The sequence below is a fragment of the Dryobates pubescens genome, chromosome 23 (assembly GCF_014839835.1).
Source record: "Dryobates pubescens isolate bDryPub1 chromosome 23, bDryPub1.pri, whole genome shotgun sequence".
Taxonomy (NCBI): Eukaryota; Metazoa; Chordata; class Aves; order Piciformes; family Picidae; genus Dryobates; species Dryobates pubescens.
In genome coordinates, this window is record NC_071634.1 from 14,468,769 (window position 1) to 14,492,958 (window position 24,190).

Genomic DNA, 24,190 nt, shown 5'->3' on the forward strand with positions numbered 1-24,190 from the left:
AAACAATCTGTATACATTCAGTGGCTATACACACGTGAGGTATACATCTGTCTGCATGGGGTGCATGGGTAGATGTGCATCCAGGTGTGCATCCAGATGTGCATGTGTGCATCTGGTCTACGTTGCATATTATTATATTTGTATCTATATTTGTATTTTTTAATGTATGTCTCTCGAGTGTCCTAGTATCCCAAACTCCAGGGAGCTGTGAGAACAGCCAGTCTTCATCACCCAACCCCCCTGCCTCCCCCTACCCCATCCCTTGCTGCTGGGGGAGGTCCCAGGATGTCCCTTCGCCTGCCCTGGGCTCCCCATGTCTTGTGGGTACCCCTGGGGCAGGGAGATATCCCCGGGAGAGCAGGAGGGAAGCAGCAGAGCTGTCTGGAGCCTCTCCCCGACATTCAATCCCTGTGCAGGTGTGAAGCTGCCTCCCTGGAGCCGTTGCATACCTGTCATACCTGAGGCCACACCAGTGGTGGCCCTGCACCCCTGGGGACCCTCGAGGGACACCTTCATCCTCCCAGCCATCCTCCCCATCCTCCCAACAACTACCACGATGACAACAATGGGGCCACCAACCTCTCCTGGAGCCATCCCTCCACAGTGATACCCAGCTTTCCCCCAGAGCAGTCTCAGGGATGCTGGATGGTGGGGACCATCCCTTTGTCCCTCCCTCTCCCACCAAGGACACCAGACAGTTTTCCAGCACATTTTGCTTTTTATTACCACGCAGTAACACGCTACAGCTGCTGACTACCTACGACAGGGAACACACACACACACACACACACACACAGAGGCACAGAAATAAAAGAATAAATTAAAATAAACTGTGTAAAAAAAACCCCAAAAAACCAACAAAAAAAAAAACAACCAAAAGAAAACAAAAGGAAACAAAAAAAAAAACCAACCCAAACACCAACCAACCAAACCAACAATGGAGAAAAGGAGGGAGCCAAAAAGAAAGAGAATGAAAAGGAAAATAAAAACCTAAGGATAAAGAGGGAACTGAAAGTAGGGTTGGGCACACTGAGCTTCTAGGTAGGACGTTTTGATTTGATCTGATGGCTGACGGAAGGCTTCCAGCGCAGAGGAGGACAGGTGGTAGAGTCCCGGGGCTGCGAGCAGCCTGGCAGCCTCCTCTTCCTCCCTGGCTCGGCAGCAGGAGCTTCCCAAAAAGCACCTCCAAGGGATGGCCTGGGTGGCGTGGGGGAACAGGGCACGGGTCCCCCGGTCAGGCCAGGCACCCCAGAGGAAAGGCAGCAGGAGGTGGTGGCAGTGGCTTTGGCGACGTCCCTACAGTTCGTTTGGTGATGCCACCGGTGTCCCCCCTTCCTTCCCTGGGTTCCTCTCCATGGTGGCTGCACCAGGAGCCTGTCCCTGCCTTAGTCGTTGGAGGTGACGTCGATGTCTTCTCCACTTGACTGCTTGGTGGCGAGGCGCCATCGGTTGATGTGGTGAGAACCTTTCTTCTTCTGATCCGAGTCAGGTCCTTCCTCCTCCAGCTTCTGACGTTTGTATTTCGTCCTCCTGTTCTGGAACCACACTTTCACCTGGGGGAGAAACAGACGAGAGCTCACCGGGGGCCTGGCGCAGCTGGCCTTGATGAGGGATGGTGCTGCGAGCTCAGTTTTCCTTGGAGACCAACAAAGAAAAGAAGTCTCTTTTCCCCCCAGAAGCATCCCCAGGGCTACCCTGTCCTGCCTCAGTTTAGGAGAATTGTAGCAGGTTGCAGGGTGGGAGGTACTGCTCCCAGCTGCTCTTTGCTGCAGAAAACCAAGATAGGTGAAGGACACTCAAATACGCCTCAGACAGGGGGCCAGCAGGGACACTGGACCCTCCTTGCATCACCACAAGCTGGTGCTCCTCACCCTGGGGTGGGTGATGCACAGCATGGTGGGAGCAGCTAAATCTGGCCCTGGTTTAGTTGATTTCTGGTGTCAGGATGCCATGGGCACAGCAGCCGTGTGGGATGGCACACAGAGCTGTCCCTGCCCCTCCAGCAAGGACCTGTATCCCCAGGTGTGGCATCATTAGTTTTGGGCTGGACTGTAGATAACCTGGTAGCTCACTGCAGACAGATTATAATTGCAGTTTAGGTAATTACCACATTTAAGCTTGAGGAAACCACTTCCACCATGCTGGTTTTTGAATGCTGTCCCAGGAGCCCTGTAAGGCAGCAGAGTCTCCATCCACAGAGGTAACACCCTCCTCACCTTCCTGAGGCCCCCAGCACCCTGCTCCCAACCCACACACCCTTGATGCCAGCCCAGGAGGCTGGACATGAAGATTGATTTGGTGTGATGAAAGCACCCAGAGGGTCAGTGATGAAGGATGATGCAGGCACCTTTGTGGCCAGAGATACAAGGGCTGTGCAGCTGGGCATGAGGGATGCTGCAGTGAGGGATGCAGGACACTGCAGCTGGGAATGAGAGATGCTGCAGTCGGGGATGCCGGATGCTCCAGCTGAGGATGTGGGATGCTGCAGTGAGGGATGCAGGATGCCACACACAGCATCATGGGATGCTGCAGCTGGTGATGAGGGATCCCAGAGGCAGCAGTGTGAGATGCTGCAGTGAGGGATGTGGGATGCCACAGCTGGGAATGCAGGATGGGTACCAGAAGGGATGCAGAAGGGGATGTGGGATGCTGCAGGCAGCAGCGCAGGATGAGCTGCAGGATGGGTCATGGGAGGGATGCAGGATGAGATGTGGGATGGGATTTGGGATGGAATGCAGGATGGGATGCAAGATGGGATGCTGCAGGCAGTGGCGTGGGATGGGATGCAGGATGGGATGTGGGATGCTGCCCAGCTTCCCAGGTCACTAAGTGCTGCTGCTCAGCCAACGCTGCCAGCCCAGCTGGGGCCAGGCTAAGGCATTTACCCACTTGCAGGTGGTGTGATGCCCAAAGCCCCTGCAGCAGCCCCTGCAGCAGCTCATCTCCTCACTCCTTTCCCCTTCTCACTGTCGCTGTCTGCTCCGGGGCCTCTGGCGGGCCAGCAAAGTCCAACATTCCCACCTCCCTGCATTTCCTGGGGGAGCAGAACCCTTGCAGCTGGCACAGGACGAGCCCTGGTAGTCTCAGTCTACTGAAACAGCTGCTTTATGGCACCCCTATATACTACACCACCACCCCCCTCACCCTGGACTCCAACCATTTGCTTTCCTAGCTTTGGGGCATTGCTGGAACAATACGGAGCTGGCGCCTTTCATTCAACAACCGCAGAGCACTTTGCAAACTTTAATTAAAGCTCTCAGCCCTCTGGGAGCAGGGAAGTTGCCTTATCCCTAAATGATAGAAGGGGAAACTAAGGCATAAAGCAATTAAGATGCTTGAGTAAGGCTCTGTGGAAATCAGGGGTGGGTGTGCAGCAACTCCTGCACATAAAGCCTTTCCTCTCCAGCTCAGTTCAGCTCAGAGAAACCCATCTCCAGTGGGATGAAGCTCCCCTGTGCTTCCTGACTGTCTCAGCTGTGGGAATGAGGGTGTTTGGGGGCTGGATAGGCTGCCTGACCCCTCCAGTACTGTATTCCTTCGCTCCAACAAGCCCAGAGCCACAATGAGAGAAGTGTGAGAACCTCACAGTGGGCAACAGGAGGATAAGCTGCCCCCTACGATGCCTCATCCTGACTCCAAGAGTAATTGGTTTAAACCCCCAAGCCCGGGGGTTTTATCCCTTCCCAAACCCTTGCTGCATTAACTGTTGTCATGCCGGCTGTTTGTGCATCCCACTGGTGTGATGCTTCTGGGGTCCCTGCCTTGTGACCCCCAGGGTCAGTGCTGCCCCATGCCTCTGCTGCAGGATGGGGATAATCCCTGGATGGCTCCTGCATCCTGGGCCTGCCTCTCTACACAGCTCCTGGCCATTGCTTTACCAGCACACAGGACGCTGCCACCCATCCAACAGCCTGCAGGCCATCATGTCCACCAAGCCACCACACTCTGCCCTGAGGGTGCCAACAGCACCCAGAGAAACAGCTCTGGTAAGAAGGTGATGTTGTCATCACCAAGATGGGGACAATCAAATTCTGGTGGCTTCAAGTGAAGCTCCCCTGAATGATGACCCAACCTTGCAAAAGGCTGAGAGCACAGGGCTGGGTGTGGGTGGTGTTCAAGAGGGACCAGCCTCACCATCACTCAGGGACAAAGTGGCAGTGGCTGTGCCACACTGTCACCCCTCTGTGCCACCACTTCAAAGGGCATTGGAGCTTCTGAGGCACCAGCTCCGTGCTTTTGCCTATGTCTGCAGTCCCTGACAGGAGTTTTGCTCCAAAAGCACCTCAAAACTTCTAAGAGATTGGTTGTGGGATGTTGCTCAGGGCGGGCAGCACTGCCAGCCCCAGGCTGCGCAGCACAGCCGCTCTCCTGCCGTATCTACAATGTGCATCTTTCTCCTCCCGTGACTCCCAGGCATCTGCTCAGTTAATTATTAGCTCCTGCCAGAGCGGCTGCGATGCCCAACAAGCCCCAGCCCACCAGCCAGGACTGCCAGGCAGGCCTCCATCCCAGCACACATGGCACCGGGAGGGCGTGCTGGGATGTACGGTGCCTCCATCATCACCACAAAGCCGGGAGGGGATGCTGGGATGCACGATACCTCCAAGGCCTTAGCTTTGGGAAGGCAGATTGGAGACCCCAAGGGAGGTTTGCACCACGTGCTGACAGGGATGGAGAGGCTCTGCTGGGAGACCTGGGATGTGTCATGCAAAATTAACTCAAGGAAGTTATTTCCCATCCCAGCAAGCTGCCCCAGGGAGGTGAACCGACCTGATGCCACAGGCACAGCAGTGTGACCACTTGTGATACCCAGCCCAGCATGACCAGAGTACGGTGTCCCCGCCTCCCCCTGCTCCCCACTTGCTCGACACGTGCATCCCACCCCCTGCACTCCGGCCCCGCAGCACCCACACTGCCTGGCACCCCCACGCTCGTTATGCCACCCAGCTCACACCCCATGTCCCACCACTGCGTCATCCCTCATGTACAAGCCCCACAGGATGGCTGCTCTAGCACAAGCCACCCCGCACCCCCCTGTCAAGCCCTCCCCACATGTTCTCCTGCCTCGTCCCGCTTACTGACCACTTGCATTTACTGGATTTCCCTCCATTCCCTGTTTCTTGTTGCTGTTTCAGGGGCCTGCCTGATCCCAGCTTAATACAGCTCCTTGGCAGGAGAAAGGATGGGAAGGGGTTAAATATCTCCACCCTTCCCCACCCTCTGTCCCAAGGCATTTCCTGATGCTGGGCAGGTACCAGTACCCTTTTCACCTTCCCCCTGGGCTGCTCCAGGTGTTGCTCCCCGGCAGGGTGACAGCCCAAAGGGCAATGCTCCCTTTTCCAGGAGGAAAAGCAGCTGGGTAATACAGCCAGACACAGTCATAACCAGCAGACCCTTCTTGGAGGGGACTAAACCCACTGGAAACCCAGGGCTGGATGTCTGCAGGGGGGAAAACACATCTGTGGCACCAGGGACGTGTGGCACCAAGCACCGAGGTGGTTTTCCATGGGAGGTTGTGTCTGTGTAGGATTCCTCACAGAATATATCATCATAATAATATAATGTTAATAATATTAACAATAAGACTAAGAGGAGGAAGAATAGAAATTACTAATAAAGAATAAGAAATAAAAAATGCTGAGGATGATGCTGATCCTGCTTTAGGCACAGCTGCCTCTCCCACCATGCCAGCCCCGCTGCTTCAGTGCCTATCCCATATCCCATCCTATACCCCAACCTTCTTGCCACTGGGGTTATTTCCCTCCAGAAAACTAAAGATTTGGAGGAGTTTCTATTTCTAAAGCCACAAAGCCCAAAGGGAACAAATCTTCCCTGCTGCCTCACAGCAAATTTGCCAACTGCTGCTGCCCCGGGGGACACTTTGCTGACACCTGCTGCTGTCCCTTGTTCCCAGCCTGATGTCCTAATGCTCTTTGTCCCCCTGGTCCCCTCCTCAGCCCTGCACTCAATTCTGGTCCTGAATTACCCAGCACCGACCAGCTTTCCCAAGCCTTGGAAATATCATACAACAAAACAGGATGCAGTGCATTAAAAACCAAGCCAGCTCATCTCTATTTCCCGTCTCCACTTCTCCATTCCGCCCTCCCCCCCGGATTTAGGGACGGTGCCTCCGTCTTGCTCCCCCAATAAATTGCATTATTTATTGCAGTTAGGCTCAGGGCAGTGATGCAAAAATCTCAGGGACTCAACGAGCTTCCCCTCAAGCATCCCACAGCTGCCCTTTCTGCCTGGACAAGTTGCTGTTTGTTCTTTGACCTTTGATATTTTTTTTCTGGTTGGTTTTGGTTGTGGGTTGTTTTTTTTTTTCTTCCCCCTTTCAGCAATAATGCTCAGCCCAGAGAGCTGAAGCGAAGGACCAGAGCTGGGGTAGTAGCTGCCACTGTGCCCTGCAAGCCACGGGGACAGCGTGGTGGGGACAGCATCAGCATCCCCATAAAAACAGCCTCTGGATTTTGTGGGCTCAGTCTGTGCTCCCCCATATCCACATCTGCTTTTTCTCACCGCCCCTCTAGCATTTTCCTCCCCATCAGATCCCTCTCCCAGAGATGTTTTTGCTTGACAGAGCCTGGGCAAGGATGAGCCAGGCGGGTACCGGGAACGCCCACGACTCCAGCTTGAATTTTCCAATTAAATTAAAGGATAAAAATGGCATTAATTCAGAACACAGGCCAAAGGACCCTGCCAGCATTTGGGAGAAAACTTTCTCCATCCACTCAACTGCTGAACACGACGGGAAACGGTGTGCCTTCACCCAGAGCAGTTGGGAATAGCTCATCAGCACACCCAGGCTTAGACACACACGGAGAGGCTCAGCCTTGGTGTCTCTGTTTTCCCCCAGCACCGAATGCTTTTCTGTTTCCTTCCATCCCCACAGCCAACACTCCCCCCCTCCCCCCTCCCCGGGCTCTCCTCCTTTCAAACCACCGGTGAAATGTCTTTTCTAATAACCAGAAAGTTGCAACTGACATAAAAACCCCTTCAGTTTGCACCCATCCTGGCTTTCAGGCACAAAAACCCATACGACCAAGGGGTGTTTTTGCAGCTCCCTGGGGAAAGCTCTCATGCTTCTGCTCCTTTTTTTAACTGAATTTTTAAACCCATCTACTACTCTGGGGAAAGCAACACAAAACATAGCACAACAAAACTAAACAAAACGGAACAAAACAAAACAGGACAGAACAAAACAAAAACAACCAAGCAAGAAAGGAATAACACCGGAAAAACACTTGAGAGAGAGGCACGATGCAAGCCCTGCGTTCCCAGCCTCAAATCCTGACGGGAACGACTGTGACAAATGAGCACTGCGGCAAAGGAAAGCAACCCCAAAGCCAGGTGAACCTGCACGGCTGGGCCAGGGCTCCCATCCAGGATTCCTGGCCAAATGCAGCTGGGCTTTTGCAGAGCCCTGCACAGATTCAGTGCTGTCCCCCCCCAGATGGATGGATGGAGGCACTGAGGGCTGTGGGGTAGTCAGAGGGGTACCTGTGTCTCAGAGAGGCTGAGGCTGCTGGCCAGCTGCTTGCGCTCGGCGCCCACCACGTAGTGGTTCTTCTCGAAGGCTCGCTCCAGGCGCAGGAGCTGGGATGGCGAGAAGGCAGTGCGGATGCGTTTGGGTTTCCGTGCGAAGGGGCCGTGGAGGAGCAGGCTCTCCTGGGATACCTCACTCCCTGCGATGGAGAGCAGAGTCAGGGTCATGTGCAGGCACACCTGGATGCTCTGTGGGACCAGGGGAGTGGTGTTGGGGAGACCCTCTCACCCTCTGATACAGCGAGAACAGATAAGGGGCTATTGGGAGCCCCTGAGCACCTTCTTTACCTCAGAACTGCTGAATTCGCCCTTGCCCAAGCACCACTATGCTCCCACCCCAGCTGCACTCAGTGCTATGGTGGGGCTGAATGGGAAGGGGAAGGGGAGAGGAAGTGAGAGGGAAGGGATGGATGAGGGAGAGGGAGGGGAAGGAAAGAAACAGAGAGAGAAGGGGAGGCAGAGAAAAAACAGAAAGGAAGAGAGAAAATAATATATAAAAGAGGAGAGAGAGAGTTGGCCTAAGAAAGTGACAGGAGAAAAAAAGAGAAAGGGAAAAGCAAGCAAGAAAGAAAAAGAAGACAAGGAGGAAATGATTGAGTGGCAGAAAGAGATAAAGGAAGGAAAGCAAGAAAGAAAAAGAAAGAAAAGATAGACATTAAAGAAAAGGTAGAAATTGAAAAGAAACAAAACCAGAAAGAAATTAAGATGAAAAAGAAAAGGAAAAGGAAAAGAACGGAAAAGAAAAGAAAAGAAAAGAGAAAAAAAAAAGAAAAGAAGAAAATAAAAAGGAGAAAATAAAAGATAAACAAGGGGAAATTATAACAGAAAAAGTAAAGAAAAATGAAAAGAGTAAGTACAGAAAAGAAAAGCAAAATAAATAAAGAAGGAAAAGGGTGGGGAGCAGGTCGTCCAGGCACCACTGAGGGAGGGCAGAGGAAGCAGGTGAAGGGCAGGAACGGCGCGGGCAGGGACCGGGAGGCAGTGAAATACTAAGGGAGCGGGGCGGGAGCGGGGCTGGAAAAGGGAGCCCCGCGCAGCCCGGCCGGAGCCGCTCCGGGAAGGGGCCGGGATGGAACCGGGGCCGGTCGGGTCGAGTCCGGAGCCGTATCCCTATGCCCCCAGGTGCCGCCGGTAGCTGCTGTGATCCCCGGCGGAGCCTCCGGAGCCCGGGGCCAGGCGAGGGGTTGGTGTCGAGGAGATAACCCTAATCACCGGGACCCTCCGGGGCATGGCGGCGGGGACAGCCCGGGGACGGGCATAGAGAGGAAAATAGGAAAAAAGAATAGAAGAAGGAAAAGGAAAGGAGAGGAAAAGATAAGGAAAGGAGAGGAGAGGAAAAGAAAAGAAAAGGAAAGGTAAGAAGAGAAAAAAAAAAAAGGAAAGGAGTGGAAAAGAAGAGGAAAGGGAAGGGAAAGGAAAGGAGTGGAAAAGAAGAGGAAAGGGAAGGGAAAGGAAAGGAGAGGAAAGGAGAGGAAAGGAGAGGAAAGGAGAGGAAAGGGAAAAGGAACAGCATGCAGAGAAACAGACAAAAGGGATAATAAGAAAGAAATAAAAAAGGAAATATATGATCAATAAAAGAGAAAGAAAGAAAGAAAATAAAGAGAATAAAAAAAAAGAAGAAGAGAAGAGAAGAGAAGAGAAGAGAAGAGAAGAGAAGAGAAGAGAAGAGAAGAGAAGAGAAGAGAAGAGAAGAGAAGAGAAGAGAAGAGAAGAGAAGAGAAGAGAAGAGAAGAGAAGAGAAGAGAAGAGAAGAGAAGAGAAGAGAAGAGAAGAGAAGAGAAGAGAAGAGAAAAAACCACAACAAACAAACAAGAACGAAAGGACAAGAAAGAAAACAAAATAAGAAGGGGGGTAGGGCAAGAAGGAATTGAGAGCAAAGCCACAAAATCGAATGAAATCTCGCTGTGCAGCCGAGATCCACCGCGTTCTTTCCCTTCGTTCCGAGAAGGAAGAACCCAGCTCCCGTCCCCGGCACGGCGGGGCCGCGCAGATGGGCGGCAGCGCCGGTCCGGGCCCCGGACCTCCGCGATGCCCGGTAGGGACCCAGCGGCACTGCTGGGTACCATCGTCGGGACCGCGGGGCAGCCGCACGCTGGCTGCGGGAGCACACCGAGTGTACAAATGCACCGGGCACTGGCTGTGCAAAAACCACAACGGCACCGCGGGGATGCAAACGCACCGAGTGTAAATTCACTGAGTGTGCGAATGCATCAGCACCGGACGCTCAGAGCACCGAGTGTGCGAATGCACAGAGCACTGCGTGTGCAAAGACACTCGGCACCGGGTGTGCAACACCGATACGTGAATGCACTGAGTCCCGGTGTGTGAGTGTGCACGACACCGGGTGTGCAACCCCCCAGAGCACCGGCTGTGTGTGCAGACACCGCAGCAACAGGTTTTGTGCCTCCGGTTCTCTCCCGCTTTTGGTGCCCCGGAGCCGGCAGCCCTCACTCCGTGCCCCGGCAGTCCCGGGAGCCCTGGTACCCGATTCCTGACCCCCCTTCAGCTCACCTTGGAAGCGGTGACCGAAGAAGCGGTTCCGCAGCACCCAGGGGTAGAAGTTCAGCGGGTCGCGGTGTTGCGGCCCGAAGAAGGAGTGGGGATGCGGCAGCGCTGACCCCCCCAACTGATGGGGCCCGACGGGCAGTGCCGGGTGCCCCACGGCCTCGGGGAATACGAGCTCGGCGCTGCCGTAGAGGGCCCGGCCGGCGGCGGCGGCAGCACCCTGGAAACCGGGGGCGAAGGCGGCGTCGGTGGCAGCGGCGGGTCCGGGTCCGGGGTAAGCGAGGGCGGCGGGGCGCGGAGGGTCCTCGGGGCTGAGGTGGGTGTCTTTCCCCACCAGGGACTCGATGGTGAAGCAGCGTTTCGCAGACGGCTGGAACATGGTTTGAAGCCGGGAAAAGGGCGGGGGGGGTGGGGTGGAAGGGGGGGGTGGGGGGGTGGGAGCCCCGGAGCGGGGCTGTTCCTCCGGGTGTGCGCGTTTGTGTCTGTGTGTGCGTGTGCGTGTGCAAGAAACCTCCCCCTGGGCAGCGCGCACACACGGACAGACACACGGACACAGGCGGACACCCGCCCCGCCGCCCACCCGTGGGCGCCCACGCACCCCGCGAAGCCCCCGGTACAAATACGGCCGGTACCTGGCGGGGCGAGGAGGAGGGAGCTGGGGCTGGGGTGGGCAGGGGAGGGGAGGAGGGCAGGAACAGGCAGGACAGGCAGGAGCGGGCAGGGAAAAGGGGGGGAAAGGAGGCAGGAGCGGGCAGGACAAGCAGGAGCAGGCAGGGGAGGGCAGGCAGGGGAGGTAGATGAGGCGGGGAGGGCAGGGCAGGGGGAGGCAAGGAGGGCAGAGAGGGTAGGAAAGGGAAGGCAGGAGCAGGCAGGAGAGGTAGAGAAGGCAGGGGAGGGCAGGGCAGGGGGAGGCAGGGGAGGCAGGGGGAGGCAGAGAGCACCCGAAAAACTGGACTGGAGCCGCTCCCGCAGCCGCGCCGCGAAGTTGTGACAGAGGGGCTCGGACTGCGGGCGGGTTTTGCCTTCTTCTTCTTAAAAAAAAAGAAAAAAAAAAAAAAAAGAAAGAAAGAAAAAGGAAAAGAAAAAATAAACAAAAATTTCTTAAAAAAAATTCCTCTTTTTTCCCATCTTTTTTTTTGTCCTTCTTTTTTTCCCCTCTTTTTTTTTCCCCTCCTCTTTTTTTTTTTTTTTCTTTTTTCCGCTTTTAAGATAATACATATACATACCCGCAGCGGCGGTGTACCTGGGGGACCTGCCGGAAGGGAGGGAGTGAGAGGAGGTGAAGCCCCGCCGCGGCTCCCCGCCTCCCGCGCAATCTCCGCTCCCCTCCGCGTAACCCACCCCCGCCCTCCCAAGGCAGGACCTTCCCCCCTGCTCTTCCCGCGGGGCCATCCTGCGCTGGGAATTAACCCAAAATTTAAACCACAGTAACTGGCGCTTTTGATTTAGTTTTTTTGTTTCCTCCTCGGGGCAGGAGGAGGGGATACGCGGGCGCGCAGCCCCTGCGCGGGCCGGTCCCGAGTTCACTCCGCAGTTTGGCTCTGCTCGAAGTTGGGTCTGCCCGCGGAGACGGGGGCCAGCCCTCCCCTCCTGCACAAAAGGGGTTGAAAGTCTATTTTCCACTTGACTGCATTGAAATACCCCGCGCAGGCACTCGCGGATCCTTCCTCCCTCTCGTGCTGTTGCGCACCCGCGGGCTTTCCGCGAACACCGTCCGGCAAGAGGCTGCGGCAGAAAGGGGGGAATAAAAATGCGTGAAACCCTTCAGAAATGAAAGCCTAAAAGTGGAACGAGAGTGTCGGCAAAAGGCTCTTCGTGTTTTGTGGGGTTTATTATTTCGTTATTTTATTTTATCTTATTTTATTTTATTTTATTTTATTTTATTTTATTTTATTTTATTTTACTTTATTTTATTTATTTTATTTTACTTTATTTTTTAAATGTATGATATTTATTTTACTTTATTGTTATTTTATTTGCTTTATTATTGTTTTATTAGCTGTATTATGGTTTTCTTTTGCTTTGTTTCCCTGTTGCTTTGGTTTAATCTTGCTTTGGTTTTTTATTTACTTTTACTTTTGTTTCCCTTTCTTTCCGAACGAGTGGAAGAAACAAATAATAATATATTGATGTAATTAATGTTAAGAGTACATTTTTGTGTTTAAAGAAGGGAAATGAAAGAGCAGAGCCGGGTCAGGCTGGCTGGTGAACGGGGCAGCCGAGTACGGAGCGGAACGCACCCGCGGAGGGTTGGCGAGCGGGAAGGAGAAAGAAGAAAAGAAGGAAATGGGGAAGAGAAAGGGATAAGGAGAGGCATGGTGATGGGGAAGGAGAAGACGAGTGGATGGGGAAAGGGAAGAGGATGGGAAGGGGACAGGAAGGGAATGGGAAGAGGATGAGAACGGGATGGGAAAAGGCTGGGAAGGGGAAGGGAAGAGAAAGGGAACGCGGGGACATGCTGTGCTCAGATGCGGGAGCTCTGTTCGGCTCCGGATCATTTGTGGAACTGACCTGAGATCAAATCTATTTAATTCCCTTAAATGCCATTTTCATTTTTCCCTGGCTGTTTTCTTGCCCCCAGCTCCCCCTGCCCTGCCCTCCTGCACTCCCCCGGGCGGTGGCAGAGCCGGGAGCGAGGAGCGGGGCTGGGATTTCGTTTCGGGCGGATCTCACCGATTTTTCAGCATCTTCTGTGGGGTGGAAAAAGGAAAATGCCGTTTGGGAGCTGGCTCCTCACAGCGGGAATCCCACCGACAGCAGCCCTCCTTCTTAGGGGGAGCTTTTTTTCTTTGCAGGGAGGTGCTTTGATTTGGGGGATAAATTGGGAAATTAGAGACCTTTGAAGTGATTTGATCTTTTCCCCGATGGTTTTCAGTCCCTGCTCGGGATCCAGGCAAGGCTCATTACGTGCTTCAGAGGGAGTTGGGCTCGCTAGGACCTGCTTTGCTGAAACCAGGCAAGAACCTCAAATTTATCTTTGCATTTCTTTCCCCCCAACTGCCTCTCCCAGGCCTGTTCTCACCTCCAGCAGGATTATTGTTATCCGCTATGGGAATAAAATACAGACCCCTTAGGTGGATGCCTTGCTTCAGCCCCTGGTATTCCCAGGATATTAAGAGGAAAACTTTATCCTCAGTATCCTCAGAAGGAGGGAATCCTTCCCACTGCCTTGCCACTGGAATTCTAGCCAGGAAGAGAGTTGGACGAAGAAGAAAAGACGTGTTCTTGTTTAATGAAAGAGCAGCAGAACGTGCCAGGGCAGTGGAGGGATGTGGGCAGCAGGCAAGGGTAGGCAGGAGGGTGCTGTACTGGGATCAGGGGGTGCTGGTGGAGGAAAGAAGGGGTATGATATCTGTTAAGGTAAATCCTCAACAGTGAGGATTTTCCAAAGAGCAAACGAAAGAGGAATGAGGGAGAGGGAGAAGGGGACAGGACAGGCACCAAAAATTGGCTTTGGGGTTGGAGGTAGCAGGTCAGCTCCAGGGATGCTTATGGATGGAGAGCTGGGCAGTGTGCCCATCCCCGTCCCTCAGCATCTGCCAGCCCTGGTCACCTCTCTCCTGCCTCGATCCAAATCCCTGCCTGCACCCCTTGCAGGAACAGAAGGACTCTGCCAGGGCTGGGTCCAGCATGCTCCTGGGACAGGTGCAATCCGTCCCCTCTGCCTTGTTAATCTGTAACTCATCAGCCTCCAGCATCAAAGGGCAGAATGTGGAAAATCAGGCCCCGGGCCTCAGAGCGTGGCCATGGGCACAGCTTGCCGGGATATTAAAAGTTGACCAGACTTCAAAGTGCTGGATCATTTCCTCCTAACCTCTCCCAGCTGCTCTTCCCATGGGCATAACTCCTTCCCCTGCCCAGTTTTCTTCTCAGTAAGTGCAGCCCCAAAGTGAAGAAGGGAGGAATGAGGCTGTATTTCAGTTTGGAGGGCAAAGAGGTGCAGAGCCAGCCTGTCCTGGGCTGCTGCCCCTTTCCCACTTCTTCAATTTTAATTGTTCGTGTTTCATTTGGTTGGGAGCAAACATCCCTACACAACCCAGTGGCCTTCAGCAGGTTCTTTGTCTCAGCTCCCTCAGTCTTCCGTTATCAAGGTGATTTTCTCAGCTAGTCCATCTATGATGGATGGATGGGTGGGTGGATGGATGGATGGATGGAGAGGATACCTTGAATATTTAGTTCAGTTTAGGGCCCCTCACTCCAAGAATGACACTGAAGTGCTGGAGTGTGTCCAGAGAAGGGCAAGGAAGCTGGTGAAAGGTCTAGAGTACAAGTCTTGTGAGAAGTGGCTGAGGAACAATTTCTTCCCCCAAAGGGTTGTCAAGCCCTGGCCCAGGCTGGCCAGGGCAGTGGTAGATTCCCTATCCCTGGAGGGGTCTAAAAGCTGTGGAGATGTGGTGCTGAGGGACATGGCTTAGTGGTGACCTGGTAGTGCTGGGTTAATGGTTGGCTGTGATAATCTGGAATGTGTCTTTCAACCAAGATGGTTCTGTGGTTCTATGGCATGGGATTGGTAGATTGATAAGGATGGTAGCTACGTACCTTGGCATGGATGGGTGTGAGATTGCTTTATTCTGTGGGGTCAGGCTAATACTAAGAAAGGATCCCACCAGTGGGCTCAGGAGTGGGAAGCCACCCAGCATGGAAAGATGCTATTGGGTCTTCACCCACCCACACAATGGACACACTGGTTTTTGCATGGGCAGAGCATCCAATCTCATATTTCCAGCACGGCCTGACTGCTGTGATGGTACAGAAACTAGATATGGGCTCCAGTGGGATGGGTTCTGGTGCACTTCTGACCTACTCAGACTAGGAAGTGAGATGGAAAAGGTACAAAAGCCAAAGGGCTTGTGCAAAACCACACAAAAGCTGATGGCAAAAGATCCCCCAGGTCCTTGTCATGGCCAGACTCCCATTACTCCTGTGTTGGGTGAGATCTAGGAGGTGGGAGATCCTGAAGGTCATTTGGTGGGGCTACAGTTGTGGCTTTGGTGGTTGGATCCATGTGGCATGAATGGGACTTCTGTGCTTGCAAAGCAAACAGGATTTTGCACCCAAATCCTTGTAGATGGTGAAACCCTCAGCTCCTGAAAGGATCATCTCCAAGCTTTGAAACATCTTAAGATGGTCATGGAGGTGCCCAGAGCCCCGACAAAGCCTTTCACAAAGCCACAGTACCCTTGGACATTGGTGTCAATGTCTGTCCTGGCACTGAGACTGCACCTGCACCCAGGAGAGACATTGCTCTGGTCATTTCTGCTTGGTAAGAGGTTCCCACAGGACTGTGAGTCGTTATGAGTCATTAGTTGAAAGTGATGTGCAGAGGTTGGACCTTTCCCCTGATCTTGTGCCTGACGTTGAGAACTCCATGTCCCCTGCTTGCTCACAGGCTGAGTGGGGCAATGAGCTGGTTCTCCCAGTCTGGGGTTCTTGGAGGGTACTAACACGTGGGTCCTGGGCAGCAGCACGACAACATGGGAGTTTTAGGCACCATCTGCATCTCCTGCTTGCATCATGGCTTGTCAGAGCAGCATTGGTGCCTTGGGGACTGGCAGCATGCATGGCTCCATGAGTGGTGTCACCTGCCATATGGGCACAGGATGTGGTCCTACTTGGGGATCTGCTGGGGTGACATCAGGGGACAGAGCTGTGGGGGCCACAAGCCCTTCTCTATTGTAAGGGGCACAGTCCAGCTCACCCAAACTCAAACTGCTGACTTCGGTTCCTGGGGAGGTAGGTGGGTGGCATCACCATGCCCTCGCCCGGAATGCACCTCTGATCCCAGCCCTCAAACCTCCTCAGGACCATGACCAGGAGCTTCATGATTTAGCCCTGTGATTCCTAGGGATGTTTTGAGAGTTTTTACCACTGACAGGACAAAGCAGAGATCAGCTGCTGTGTTTGTGTTCAGCCAGCCCTCCCCACAGGTTCTGGGGCTTAGGACTGGTCTCCCAGCTAATGTCCCACCACACAACTCCCTCCAGGGCTACAGGAGGTGGCCCTTAGAAATGCTTCTCCATAGTGGGGTCATCGTTGCAGCAAAAATGTCTTTCTAGGAGAGCTTGTGAAATTTCAACACAGGAAATTACTGCTCCAGCCCCAGGGAGGGTTTGGGTGCTCCCTCAGATGGCAGCAGAGCGTGAACCCTACCAGGGTCACTCCAGCTCCTCTCCAGCAGCTAAGAAAGCAAAATCCCCTGCAAGACTGCAGTGTGGCAGAGGTAAAGAAAGCATGGGGAGAGGGGCTGTCAGTGCTTAGACGTGGGGACAATCCCCCAAACCTCCTCACAATGTGGTGTGAGGGCTGATGGGCAGAACTGGTTCCCCCTCACCTCTGTGGCATGCCATACAATGGCATCACGATGGTGTGTCAGCTCCTTACGTATGCTGCTGATGGATGCCAAACTTATTAACGCAATGAAACTGCTGCTCAGAAGCTTCCCTGCCTCCTTTCCTGCCACAGCATTGGAAGCACCTGGCTGCCTCGTATGGAAACACCCAAAGATGCTTTTCATATGGCACCCAGGAAAATAGAGATATGAATCAGCCAGGGTCCCCTTTCCATTATTTCCAGACCTTGGGAGCTGAGGACATCACCGAGCAAGGAGGTTTAAAGCCAGTCCTGGGGTGAAGCCCTCCCCATCCCACCCAGGTTCTGGTGCAGGTGGCATGCCTCAGGGTGCTGCACAGTGGGCTGGGTGCTGGCGGTCTCCTGCCATGCACAACGCTCCGAATCAACAAGTCTTGCCTCCTGCTCCACTTTAGAAGTGGTCGGAGGGAGACCCTGGCTGATTCATGTATTTATTTTCCCGGGTGCCATATGAAAGGCAAGCCTGGGTGTTTCCATACGAGGCGGCTAGGTGCTTCCAACACTGACATTCTCCAGGAGAAAAATAGGCAGGAAAGCTTCTTAGCAGCAGTTTTATTGTGTTAATAAGTTTGGCGTCTATAAGCAACATATGTAAATGACTGATATACTGTCTTGATGCCATTTAACATTATGTTGCGGAGGTGAGCAGGAGCCAAGTCTGCAGCATTTCCACTAATACACAAGGAGCTGCCAATTCTGCTTTGGGGTTTTTTTTGTTGTTTTGGTTTTGGGTTTTTTCCTTTTCTTTCTTCCCCCCCCCCCCCCCCCCTTTTTTTTTTATACATTTTAAGCAAGTTGAGCAATCTGCCCGCGCCAAAACCCCTGACTCGGACCCTCCCGCCTCCCTCACAGCTGCTCCTCGGGAAACAGGTAAATACTGTGTGCCCTTAGCCCTGGTGGCAGCTCAAGCCCCCAGTGCCCGGATGGAAACTCCCAGCTCATCCAATATCCCAGTCCCCATCGCTGCAGATGGGGAGAGGGACCGGCAAGGAAAGAGCAGAGCCACTGCCAAACGCAGCCATGGCTGTCGGTGGTGGAGGTGCCAATGTCTCTGCGTTTCCCCATTCCCTGGCAGGGGGAAAAAAAGAAAAAGAAAAAAAGGCAAAAAGAGAGAGAGGAAAAAAAAAAAAAGACAGGGAAAAAAAATCTCAATTTGAATAGAAAATATCATTTCTGCCTCTCACAAGTGATTTTCAGTTAATTTATGTTGAATCGATGGCTCCTTGCAGTCATATGGATGGCAGGCTCCCAGCCATTATTAGTGTAAACAGATTTGTGAGCAGTATATTTAGCTGTTCCATATTGCTTTTAGGAAATGTGCACATTTCCATGGCGTATACTCAGAGAGGGCCATACCCTGCCGCCGCTCCGCAGGTGGGGACGGTGCCCGACGCAGCCACCCGCTCTCCTGGCCTCCTCTTCCTTGCCCGAGGTGAAGCTTTGAGCCTGTGCAGGGGTGTTTCGGTTGCCCTTGGAACATGTTGGTTCCTAGGAACATGTTGGTTCCTACATGTCCCATCTGTATTTCATGCTCAGAAGAACCCCAGCAGAACTGGGGGTTGCTGGTGAGGGTGGTCACGCTCATCCCTGCAGGCTGCAGAATCACAGAATCAGAGCTGCCTGGTTGGGAAAGATCCTCCAGTCCAACCATAGCCTAACGTCTCCCTCTACACAACTCTTAGACTATGTCCATAACCTCCTTATCCAAATGCCTTTTAAACACCTCCAAGGCTGGATCCAGCTCATGAGTGTGGAGTCAGAAGTGTTTGCAGCAGAGAAGGTCCCTTGGGGTGAGTGCTCAGCATTGTTTTGATGCTTCAGGGCATCCACTTGTTCCCTGGAGCACTGCATGGTCTCACCAGCCTACAAGTGAGATGAGCTGAGGCAATGCTCCACATCATTGTGGGTGAATCCCCAGGGGCTTAGCCCCTTGTGATGCCTGGGGCGGGCACGCACCTTGTGATGCCAGGGACTGCTCCAGGACACAGGTGGCATGTCCATCCAGGAACCATGCCAGGATGCAGGTGGCACATCCATCCATCTGTGCCAGGATGCCGGTGACACATCCATCCAGGGACCACTCAGGGATGCAGGTGGCACATCCATTCATCTATGCTGGGATGCAGTTGGCACATCCACCCATCCACACCGGGATGCAGTTGGCACATCCACCAGCAGCTACAGGGCACAGCAGTTGCATCTTTGCCATATGAGGAGGGATGTGGACCCTCCTCCTCTACCTCATTTAAGAAACGTTGTTGTGCTGTGCAGAGGCACCACTCTCGAGGGGGCTGGGGCCAACATGTGAAACGTGCTAAAAAAGAAATTCCCAGATTTCAACAGAATGGGTGTCAAAGCCCAGCCAGCGGCACTGTGAGAAGCCCTCCAAGTCCCACAGGATGGATTCCATCCACAGCACCCTTATGTTACTCCCCTTTCCCGTGCCCACCTGCCACTGAGGCAAGCTCCCCACAAGCAAGCAGGATCAGGCCCTTCCCCATCTCTCCCCTCCAGCTCCTCCTGCTCGCTCCGCGCTGCGCGCACGCCATGCCCACCACCAAAATAACTCAGAAACGTCGAATCCAGAGCCTGCTGCTGGTTCACACGTGCCAGGACAGCACGAAGCGTGGGGGCGGCCCCTCCACCGTGGAATCGGGGCAGGATAGAGCCCCAGGGGCTTTTGCTATTTTAATTTTTCGCTGCCGGCGCGCCTGCGCGCCTGCAAATAGCTGCTGCGAGCGGGCTGGCACGGGCAGCACCGAGCATCGCCAGCTTCCAGCGGCACGGCGGTGAAAGGAGCTGGCCAGTGCCTCACCATGGCTACCCGGGCCGGGGACAAGTATGTCAGCTCCGGGGGGAGGGTGCCGGCCCCTTTCATGCGGGAGAAAGCCACGGCATCAGGGCTCTGTTGCTGGATGTCACCGTCTCACTCCCGCCAGCGTGAAAAATCAATTAGGAAGAATTAGCGACGTGTCAACGGGTGCTGTGCAGGGAGAATTACGGGCCCCATCCTGCACACGGGGTCATACAGGGGAAGGTGGCCGTGTGTCACTGCTCCCTCAGCCATCCTCACTACCCCAGCACCATCGCAATCCCCAAACCAGGATACCCAGGTAGAGAAGTCTGGCCCGGGGTGCTGATTTCCAAATCAGCTGCATCCCACTCCAGTGCTCACTGCCTCAGTTACCCTATCCCTACCATGGGGCTTGGTTGGACCACAGTCCCCCAGCCCTGCAGCATCCCCAGCTGGAGACCCCATGGGAGCTCATCCCCATGATTCCAAGACTGGAAGCAGTTCAGTGGGAGCGACACTTGTCCTGTGCTGCTGCATTTCTCTCCTCTTCCTGTGTGTGTGCATATATATATAAATAAGAAGGGGTGTGTGTGTGTGTGTGTGTGTGTGTGAGGAAAAAATCCCAAACTCTGATTAAAATCCCTTTTTTTTATTCACCTGCCCATCTTTCCTCTGTCTCCATCTCCCATTCTATCCAAACTCATAATTAATCGCTCAAGGCAAAAGTAATGAATGTTAATTGGCCATCTGTACAAAGACTAATTAAAATCTACCATGCTGGGGATTAAAACATACCTATAGCAACTGCCTGAATTGAGAGTGAGACAGAGGAGAGATTGAGAAAACAGCTGAAAGGCTTGTGCAAAACGCAGCCTCGCTTAGGTGTGAGATGAGTTGCAACTCCGAGATCTGAGATGCTTTATTATTAAATTAAGAAGACCAAAAAAAAGGAAAAGAAAAGGGGGGTGGGGGGGGGGGGGGGGGGCAGGGGGGGGCAGGGAGGAGGTGGGGAAGAAACTTCTGAGCAGAGCCAAGAGATGTTTTAATGGGAAGAAAGGCCGCGGGAGATTTCAAAGGCGGAGTGACCCCCAAGATTTCAGGTTCGGTTTGGAGGAGGCTAATAGCCACCCGCTCTCCCCCCGCCCCCTGCCAGGAGAAAATATTTGGTAGTGTTTTCAGCTTTGTTGGGTTTTGGTTTTTTTTTTTGGAGGGGGTTCTGGTTGTAAAAAAACATTCTGGGCACTGGGAAACTGCTGGGGTGAAGCAGGGGGAAAGAAGCAACCCTTGAATTTGAGGAGCGAGGGATGGAGCGCTTGGTACCATGCGACCGGCATCACCACCCAGCCAGGCACCCAGTGCGGTGGGGTCTGAAGCGGTGTTGTGGCCCTGGCTGCCCCCCCCCCCCCCCCCCCCCCCCCCCCCCCTTCTTTGTCCTAAATCCTCAGCTTTTCAGGCTGGCCACCTCTTTGTTGGGTTTAGGAGTTGGAGGAATAGAGCAAGACGAATAAGCCAGAACTAATTACTCACAAGGCTGCTTCTCCTCCTCCTTCTCCTCCTCATCACTGCGGCCTCTACTCAAACGCCCCCCTGACCCTCTCTGTGGTCTGGATCCATCCCACCCAGCCGAGGTGTCCTTTCCAGTGCTGGTGACATGGCTGGAGGTGGCAGGAGTTACCCAGGGGTGGAAGGACAGCTGGGAGGATGCTGGCTGGAGGGTGGCAAAGAGGCTGGAGCCTCTTTCTCCAAACGGGTTCCTCCAGGCCCAGGGCACCTCTGGCACGTGTAAAATGTATTTGGGGTTTTTTGTTTGTTTTTCCCAGGGAAAAGTGGGGGGAAGTGTTTCTCCTCCAGCCACAGCTGGGAGTGGATTTCTCCCTTGTGTCCCCCAGCAGCTCCAGGACAGGGCTGTCCCCATCTACCTCATGCAGCAGCTCCGATGCCACCAAACAACCTGTTTTACCCCCAGATTTCCAGTGTTTCCATTCTGGCAGCGACTGACCGCGTGGCTGTGCCCCTTGCGGTGCCGGGGACCGCCGTCACCACCGAGCATCCCTCCCGGGGACTCCTCGGGGTCCGTGGCTGGGCATCCCCCCGCCGAGTGCGCCGATACTTTGCAGCCTTGCGGGAAGCACCGGGCTGGGTTCTGCTCTTGTTTTCTCAGGTTCGCTGTGTTTACTCCCAACACCAGTGACCGCCGTGGCCCTATTACGGAGCGGTGACAGCTCGGCTGACAAGTGTGCTCGCGGCAGGAATGAGAATGCGGCTCCCGGCACCGAGCCTCGGCGGCGGCTCCTCGGCAGCGCCACGGGCAGGGCGAGGCCAGGCTGCTGGCTGAGTGACATGAGATCCCTGAGGAAGGAGAATCATAGGATCACGGAATCGTTCTGGCCGGATCATTGAGTCCAGCCATTAACCCAGCACTGCCAGGTCACCACTAAACCATGTCCCTCAGCACCACATCTCCATAGCCTTGAAACCCCTCCAGAGAGGGAGACTCCACCACCACCCTGGGCAGTTCAGAGCTTCACAATGCTTTGGGGTAGAAAATGTTTCTCGTGTCCACTCTAAACCTCCCCTGGTGCATCATGATGTCATTTCCTCTTGTCCTGCTGCCTGTTCCTGGGAGAAGAGACCAATCTCCACCTGGCTCCAGCCTCATACTGTGCTGCTCACAGGACTTGTGCTCTAGAGCCTTCAACAGCTGCATTGTCCTTCCTTTGGCAGACTGGCACCTCAGTGTCTTTCTTGGAGTGAGGGCCCCAAACTGAACCAAGTGTTTGATGTTTGGCCTCACCAGTGCCAAGTACGGGGGACAATCACTGCCCTGGTCTTGCTGGTCACACTACTGCTGATCCAAACCAGGATGCTGGTGGCCTTCTTGGTCACCTGGTTACAAGCTGGCTCATCTTCAGCTGTTGTCAACTGACATCTGCAGATGCCTTGGGTTTCCCATGGGATCCCACACAGGATGCTTTGAATGATGAGTAGGTATGGCTTACTCATCTTTGTGGTCTAAACTCAGCACTAAGGATCTGCTGGAGCACCCCAGTATCCTAATGGGAAGCATGGGGATCTGCTGGTATTTAGTGACTAGGGGAAAGGCTGAGCCATCAGCACACAAGGGTTTCAAAACTGGGTGAAGGATGATGTGTTGCAGACATGGGCTATGGAAGAGGAGGATGCATGCATTTTGATGAACTGTCAGCTCTGGAGAAGGAAAAGGAACAGGGAGCAGTCAATGTTGGGACCAGTCCATGTCCCCAGATCCATGGGAATCCATGGAAACTGGTCAGCCACAGCCTGCCTCCAGCTCCACACTCAATATTCAAGGAAAGAGGCTTGAAATGTGCCTGGCTGCATCCCACATGGGCTGGTAGCAAATGGGACAAAGTCTGGCTTTGGGGTGCTGCAGAAAAAAATAGGGGGAAGACTCCTATTTTGGGCAGCTCATTCCCACCAGTGGGAATCTGTCTGTTAGCCTGCAGGGCTCAGGTCAATCACTGGTGAATTCAGTGGGTGCAAGGCAGCGCCAGGAGCAATGCCAAAGCCAGGGATCCAGCACATGGATGCTGGTCCCAGTTTATCACTCAGCCCAGCATGTCCAGCTGCTCTGCCCACGCTGGATAAGGACAGTTTAATTAATCACAGATCATTTTTGCAATGTCCCCCCATTAACCTCCATAGCAGAGTAAATAATAACTCATTAAAGGCATTTGAAGCTCGCAGGAACAGGACAGTTTACCAGCAAACCTGCTGCTCTTTGGCTCTAAACTGGGTTAATCTGTCATCTCTCCTTGCTGGACCAGTGGCTCTCTTGTTACACATTAAATGGCTGTCCCAGGGGACATGGCCAGCCTGGAGATGGTCCTCTTTCCTTAACACTAAGGCCACCAAAACTAGGGGACACCTCAGAGAGGAGAAGAATAAAAGGAGGTCAGGAGGCTGAGTGAGGATTGTGAAGAGTTACAGGCAGGAGGATGAGTGAGTGCTCATTTTTGGGGAAAGGACTTGGTGAGAACTGTGCCAGCTCAGCAGAAAGATGTTTGTTGTTCTAACCCTCTTGGTGAATGTCCACCAAATCCCAGCCATGGCCTGCAAAGACCCTGCAAAGATGTTGAGTTGTAGCACAGGGAGGTGGGAGGCTTTGGGATGGCTTGTCCTGTGTCTAGGAGTCATTCAAGCCATGCTCATGGCCTGGAGTTAATATGAGGGGTGCCTGGAATGGGTTCACCACTCCTGTCAAGTATCTCCCATATTAACTCCAGGCCATGTGCATGACTAGGCTGCCTCTGTGGGTATCTCAGGGGTCTCTGCAAGGAGGATTGGGGTGCCTGCCTCGGAATCTTGGGCACCACCAGATCTTTCCTCTCTCCAGGAGCTCATTTACCTTTGGCCTCACGGCCAGAGGCAGCCGCATGTTTGTGAGTGAGGAGCTCACTGGGCACTCGGTGTCCTGGCCAAAAGGCCTGTACTCAGCATTTCTGGCCACCAGATAGGAAAATAAAGGTCTTATTCTCCCCTCTCCTAAGGAGCCTTTAATAAGGGGCAGAGGAACCTGTCTGCAGCCTCTTGCCCCACTGAGCCGAGGGCAGCCCAGGTCAAGGGCTGAGGTTTGGGAGGTTGTTGTGTGCACACTGGTTTTAATTTGGGAGGCTTTGGGGGGATTTAGGAGGCTCACACCCCAGCAGTGACATTAACTCCTTTCATAACCCAGTTCCCCACATTTAACCATGGTCACAAAGGGCACAGTGTCTCCCCGAGCTGGGAGAGGGGCTGGGGAGTGTCCCCAGGGATCTGGGGTCAGTTGTTCAGGTGGTGTCAACCCTAAGGATCATATACTTGCTTCCCTTCCTGCCTCGAACTGCTCTTGAGGCCATGGCAGGGGTTTTCAATAGCTCTTTAGAGGGAGCTCACAGAGAGGTGTCTGAATTGGAGAATTATAGAACAGTTTGGGTTAGGAGGGACCTGTAGAGG

At 53.7% G+C, this 24,190-nt stretch overlaps 1 protein-coding gene across 2 annotated transcripts; it reads right to left on the reverse strand.

Moving 5' to 3' along the window:
* Window positions 1-882: 882 nt before the first annotated feature.
* On the reverse strand, window positions 883-10,432 carry EMX1 (empty spiracles homeobox 1). Of its 2 annotated transcripts, XM_009909844.2 has the most exons (3): window positions 10,060-10,432; window positions 7,504-7,688; window positions 883-1,553 (listed from the first exon to the last, which is right to left on the reverse strand). In XM_009909844.2, exons 1-3 carry the CDS (start codon window positions 10,430-10,432, stop codon window positions 1,386-1,388), a joined length of 726 nt encoding a protein of 241 aa, XP_009908146.2. In that variant the 3' UTR covers window positions 883-1,385. The 2 variants fall into 2 exon arrangements, with proteins under 2 accessions (XP_009908146.2, XP_054028251.1); XM_054172276.1 differs by lacking the exon at window positions 7,504-7,688 and having other exon boundaries at window positions 1,449-1,553.
* Between the last annotated feature and the right edge of the window lie 13,758 nt (window positions 10,433-24,190).